This window comes from Phragmites australis, chromosome 17 (assembly GCF_958298935.1).
Source record: "Phragmites australis chromosome 17, lpPhrAust1.1, whole genome shotgun sequence".
NCBI lineage: Eukaryota > Viridiplantae > Streptophyta > Magnoliopsida > Poales > Poaceae > Phragmites > Phragmites australis.
Window position 1 is genome coordinate 8,994,090 of NC_084937.1, and position 6,875 is coordinate 9,000,964.

General features: G+C 46.9%; 1 protein-coding gene across 1 annotated transcript; it reads left to right on the forward strand.

The window, feature by feature from the left end:
- Window positions 1-2,987: 2,987 nt before the first annotated feature.
- LOC133896845 (uncharacterized) lies at window positions 2,988-3,578 on the forward strand. Its single transcript, XM_062337493.1, has one exon. It carries the CDS (start codon window positions 2,988-2,990, stop codon window positions 3,576-3,578), a length of 591 nt encoding a protein of 196 aa, XP_062193477.1.
- The last annotated feature ends 3,297 nt before the right edge of the window (window positions 3,579-6,875 follow it).

The window sequence follows — 6,875 nt, forward strand, 5'->3', positions numbered from 1 at the left end:
ACTTGCCAAATCCGTGTTGTCCACCCAGCCAGCCTATCATTTAACGGTCCTTCCGTTGCAAAAATGCATTCTCAAGAGAATTGACAGGTTTTGTAGAGCTTTTCTTTGGAGAGGAGAAGACCCAAACAAAGTCTCGGGGGGACATATCCTCGTCAACTGTCCTACCATAGCAAAACCAAAAGATTTGGGCGGTCTTGGTATTTTAGAGCTGCAATGCTTTGCAAGAGCCCTTAGGCTTCGCTGGCTATGGCTTCAATGGCAAGATGATCGGCCGTGGATTGGCTTTCCAGTTCCTTGTGATCAAGTGTACATCGACCTTTTCAACACCTCGACAGTGGTCACAGTTGGTAATGGTGAAAAGGCCTCTTTCTGGCATTCGAGATGGTTAAATGGCCAAGCTCCCAAGAATATCGCGCCACTCATCTATACAGCGTCGTCAAGGAAAAAATTCATAGTCAAACAAGGTCTCTCGGCGCACAAGTGGCTTAGTTACACCAGCAATATTGTAATTGAACAGGAGCTGCTTCAAGTCTCTCACTTATGGAGCTTGCTAAGAGATAAACAACTCCAACCTGACAGCCAAGACCGTATAGTATGGTGGTGGATTGGTAATGGTACATACACGGCAAAGAGCGTGTAGAAAATCCAATTTGTGGGCCAAATAAACAAATTCAACATGTGATCTGTTTGGAAAGTCAAAGTTGAGCCGAAATGCAAAATTTTCTCCTGGGTGCTCTTGCAAAACAAGATCCTCACCTTGGATAACCTGGCTAAAAGAGGCTGGCCTGGAAAATATACATGCCGTTTCTGTTATCAAGAAAATGAAACGCCTACGCACTTAAGTGAAGATTGTGTTTTCACCCGGCAAGTCTGGGCTCAATTAGATCTTTGGTTGCAGCTGCCTATTCTGCCACACTTCTCTGCCGTCCGAACCACAAAAGAATTGACGCACAGCTCCGAAGATCCTTCAATGGTCTCATTATTGCCTTTTGGTGGAATATTTGGACAGAAAGGAATAACATAACGTTCTAAAACGTCGATTGCAATGTGGTGCAGGTAGCAAAGAAAGTCAAGCAGCAATTCGAGCTTTTCCATTGCGTGATGCAGGAATGAATACTGCTGTTGTTTTCTTCGCTTGGTGAAGCATGGGTCGGTCGTTTTAGTGCTTTGTGTGGTGTTTCCTTAAGTATGGAGTCTAGTTAGTTTGCTTCTGCTACTTTCTCCTTTTTAATGCTACAGGGGACGGACGATACCTTCTGTTGTAATCTTTGTTACCCCCTGCTCCGTGATCTTGTACTCTTTGCTTTTCCCAAACTATACTCATACTCTAATCAAATCGGCAAACCTCATGCCGACTTTTTGAAGAAAAAAAAGACCTTCACATTACTCAAGCATGCACCAATATCACAACTGAATATATACCAATATTTGTTAAGCTCAATTGAGATAACCAAGAAGCAGTACCCAACTATTTCCGCTGCAATTTCACGGCTCTTAAAACAGTGTATTAAACTCTAGTCTGAAGAACAAAAGGACACCAATCAAGCTTTTTGATTCTGTACCCCAGATCCCAGCATGAGCCAGTTTCAGAAAAAGATATTGAATGTCATGCCCAACATTTAAAATAGATGTTCCTTAACCACGTACCAGCAGCAAAATTGAGATATTTCAATCCCTAGTTGACATATTCACTTTGATGTAACAAAAAGGGAAATTGATCCCGAGGATATAACTTAGAGAAACAAATCTGCATTATAAAATGGTGATTACTTAACTCCAAATCTATGTCCGTTTGTACTGAAATACATTTTGATTTCCTCCAGCTTTGAAAACATCTGAACGAAAAGGATAAATTATTTAAGGAAGATAGATCATTCAACATTATCCCTACTCATATGTGATGGACTCACCTTCCTGTTGCTACATTTATCCATGGTCAACTCTTAGTATCATTGTAGTCCTTTTATGTTGCTGTCTTAAAAAGTATATTTCAATTGTTGCTGGTGTGCGTTGTTGTCTGTCTTTTCTCCTGGATGCAATATGACTGTTGATATATCCTTTCCGATTTGGTAAACCTGAGGATTTAGTTTGCTTCGCCATCAAGCCTATCTTAAATTAAACATTTTATTAGATGAGCTAGAGGTTTGCATGCCAAGGAAATGGTTATGTTAATAGAATCATAAATGATAGTGTGTTTGGCATGTCCATCTAAAGCTCTTATTAGCAATCTTCTTTAGTGTACTTCTTTGAGGGTTGAACTCCTTCGTACTTTGAGTCATTCATGTCAAAGTACTTTGCAAATTGAAGTACTTACTTGGGCCATATATTTGTGTTGGGGATGATCTCCCCCCCCCCACTTTGAAGGGATCCGCGAAGTCTACTGGAGATGCCGCGTGATAGCCTGTGGTTTTGTTACAGGGAGTTCATTTGTTAGCGGCGAAGATCGTGGAGCTGCGATTGGTCGAAGGGTGCGGGTGTGCACGCATCTTCGACTTCCCGGACCGGCGAAGACAATGGATTCCTTCACCTGAAGAGCGAAGCCCGGGTCCGCAGTCTGTATCGTTCACAGTAGGCGAAGACGCAGGCTGACCCTCGCCGGGGGACGAAGGCAATCCGACGGGCATCCGAGCGAAGGAGGCTTCGACGCCCTTCAGAGAGATGGATCACGTCGACACAGTGGGCCCAATTTCGGTCGCCCAGGGTACTTCTGTAATTATGTGATTATGCTTATTTGTACCATAATACCCCCGGATATTCTGGAAATGTAGCAGGTAAGGGGGTAGGATTTGTAAACAGCACCTGTGGTTGCCGGGTACAAGCTATAAATAGAGCCACAGTGCAACCGGAAAGATGATCAAGAAAACTGTTCCGCCTCCAACACGTGTCGCTCTGAGTGCCCTTCGATATCTCCGTATCCGAAGGCTCTCCCTGTCTGGGAACTTGGTCCCAACAGTTGGCGCCGTCCGCGGGATTGAAACCACGAAGACATGCCACCCAAGAAGAAATCGAAGCCAGCCGGAACAGCGGAGGTGTTACTGGAACCCCCAGCCCCGACCGGGCCTTCGGCTGATAGCCCCACTTCGGCCATACCAGGATCAAGTAATGATTTGGCCGGGGGAGCTTTGGCTGGACGAGAACGGCACTGCGAGGTTGAAATAGGACCACAACAACCCAGTGATGGCCGCCAGGGCGAAGCAGTCCGAGTTAGCACGGAGCAAATGCCGGTCATGGAACCAATAGATCGCACGCACTTTGATCCTCCAGAAAAAGAAGGCGAAAGGGAGCGAAATGAAGAATGGGAGGACCTCGACGACTTCGCAGAGTTTGAGCATGAGGAAGAAAAAAATGAAGAAAGAACAGCAAGGCTAGAAGCGGAAGAGTTGGAAAGGCAGCTAGCGCAAAAGAAGCGCATGTTGGATGGCCTAGCGGCGAGTCAAAAAGCCGGAGAGTACCGCAGGCGGGCGGATGAAGCTAGAAAAACATTGGAAAAAATCCAGGAAGAAATCGATATGCTCCACCAAGCGGAGGGCATGTCTCGCCGGCCAACTCCGCCGGGAGACTTGATACGAGCTTCATAGGAGATTCGGTGAAGGTCGTCCACGGGAGACCCGGAGTCCCCTCTGGCCATGGATATGCAAAATCAGCCATGGCCGCCAGGATTCAAGACGCCCATAGTGGTTATGTTTGATGGAGAATCAGACCCCAGAGAATTTGTCATGAGTTTCGAAGCAGCTGTGGAGTCTGCCAGAGGGGATGATGCAACCTTGGCGAAGGCCTTCGTATTGGCCATAAAGGGGATAGCAAGGTCCTGGTACTTCTTGTTGCCCCCGGGATCCATATATTCATGGGAGCAGCTGCGCAGTGCACTATACAACAACTTCCAGGGGAATCGGGCAAACAAAATCACCACGACCGACCTCTTCGCGCTGAAATAGCAACGAACAGAAACCTTGCAGAGCTACATGCGCCGCTTCGTACACATACGTTGTCAGGCGAAGGGGTTGAGCGAAGATACAATCATCGATGCCGCAATACAGGGCATCAGAGGCGGGCTATTAGCAGGAAAGCTCACGAGAAAAAGACCCGGAAGCGTCCAAGAGCTGCTCAACAAGATGGAAGAATACTCAAGATCTGAGCTCGATCATCTCCGAAGGAAAAACGAAATGGCAGCTTCCAAAGTAAAACAACATGCACCGGCTAGAGAGGCAGGCACCAGCAATCCTAGAGACAGACTGCACCGCGCAAGAAAGCCCGAAGCCTCTGACTATCCAAGGCAAAAAGAAGTTAATCAGATCAATCCTAGCCCGCTCGAAGCCGTTCAAGGATCATGCGAAGCTTACAGCTTGGCCAATAGGGGAGGTCGAGCGGGCAGGGGAAGAGGCCACGGAGGCCAAGGAGGACGGGTTCCGTAGGACTCGGCAACCTTTTAGTGCGAGCTGCATGGCGAAGGAGCTGACCACCGGACCAAATGGTGCCCACAGGTCGTGGCTATAAAAGAAAACTTGGCGAAGCAGTCTGTTGATCACGCACGGACAGTACACCATGCAACAAGCTTCGGAAGAAGCGAAGGGTGGCACAACCACAATCAGAACATGGCATTTCTGAACCAATGGCAACAAATTCCTGCACCACAGTATGCACCAGCAACTTCAGCTCAGTTTGATCAAACAAGGCAAATGAACCTCCAGGGGGAGCTACCTCCGCCACCACCAAGACCCGCAATCGAAACACCACCAGAAAGTAGCAAATTAGTTAACACGATAAATCGTGGGTACAACGTGGTGTTGGCCATCTCAGGGGGATCAAACCAGCAGATAGAATCTAAGAGACAACGAAAAGAATATGTGCGAAGGGTCAACCACGTCGGAGTAGGACCAACGTACATCAATTCAAGATGGTCAAACATTCCCATTACATTCTCGCAAGAGGATATGAGGGTCTTAGACTATCCACACACAGATGCCTTCGTCATTACTGCAAACATCTCGGGAAATGAAGTACACAGGATCTTGATCGATGGAGGAAGCTCGGCGGACATTATCTTCGCTGACGCCTTCGACAAAATGGGGCTGCGATGAAGTGACTTAAAGCAAGCTGGATCGCCATTGCTAGGCTTCGGCGGAAACACAATCAACGCTCCGGGAAAAATAACAATCCCAGTGTCGTTTGGCGAAGAGATGAATTTCCGCACAGAAGACATTATCTTTGATGTGGTGGACATTGGTTACCCGTACAATGCGATATTTGGAAGGGGGTCCTCAATACATTCGGAGCAATACTGCACCATGCATACTTGTGCATGAAGATGCCTTGCCCGGAAGGGGTCATAAAGGTGTTGGGAGATTAGCGAGTGGCTAGATGAATCGAAGTAGGAATAGCTCCAGGAAGAAGAAATGTCCACAAGATAACACACCCTTCGATGGGTCACAAAGCAAGTTGCAACCAGCCAAAGAAAGGAAAAGCAGCGAAGGCTGCACCAGAAGGAGTGACCAGAATAGTACAGCTGAATCAGGAAAAAGAAGATAAAAAGGTCACTATAGGAGCGGAGGCTCCGGCAGAGGATCAGCAACAACTTGTAATGTTCCTCTACGACAACGACGATGTCTTCGCTTGGTCTCCCAGAGACCTGCAAGGAGTAAGTCGGAAAATCATTCAGCACAACCTAAATGTGGATCCCAAAGCGAAGCCAAGGAAGCAAAAGCTTAGGAAAGCTTTAGGAGAAAGAGAACAAGCAGCGAAGGCTGAAGTGGAAAAACTGCTCCATGCCGGAGTCATACGCAAAGTAATGCACTCAGAGTGGCTGGCCACCCCAATGTTAGTAAGGAAAAGCAATGGAAAATGGAGAATGTGTATTGACTTCACAGACTTAAACAAAGCTTGCCCTAAGGATGACTTCACATTGCCTAGAATTGATCAGCTGGTAGACTCTGCGGCTGGCTACGAGATGCTAAGCTTCCTAGATGCTTGTGCTGGGTACCATTAGATATAGATGGCGAAGGAAGACAAGGACAAAACGATTTTCAGGACCTCCTTCGACACATACTGCTTCATGAGGATGCCCTTCGGACTCCGAAATGCTAGCACCACCTTCACCAGAGTGGTGCAGACAATATTAAAACCACAGCTAGGATGAAATGTCTTGGCCTATGTTGATGACATAGTGGTCAAAAGTACCAAAAGGAGCCAACACCTCGAAGACTTGCGGGAAACCTTCGACAATCTACGAAGAACAGGCTTAAAGCTAAACCCAGAAGAATGCGTCTTCGAAGTACAATCCGGAAGACTAGTAGGGTTTTTGGTGTCGAAGAGAGGCATCAAAGTGGATCCCGAGAAGATACAAGCAATTTTAGATATGAAACCCCCACAGAATAGAAAGCAAGCTCAACACTTGGCAGGAAGGTTAGCGGCACTGAACAGGTTCATTGCAAAATCTGCAGAGCGAAGTTTACCATTTTTCAAAGTGTTAAAAAGCTCTGTCCCTTTCAAATGGGATGCAGAGCAGGAAACAGCATTCGATGAGTTAAAAAGCTACTTGACGAAGCTTACAGCACTAACCAGCTCGGATCCAGGCGTGGATTTGCTGTTATACATAGCGGCATCCCCTTTGGCAGTCAGCGCTGTACTCGTGCAGGAAAAACCCGAAGACAACGGACTGCGCCAAGTACTAGTATATTATGTATCCGAAGCTCTAGCAGGCCCAAAAAAGTCGTACACAGAGTTGGAAAAAGTAGCGTATACACTGGTAATGGCATCCCGCAAGCTTCGCCACTACTTCACATCTCACAAGATTACAGTACCAACTTCCTTACCCCTTCGTGACATGTTTGAAAACAAAGAAGCCATGGGAAGAATAGCGAAGTGGGCAACGGAGATCG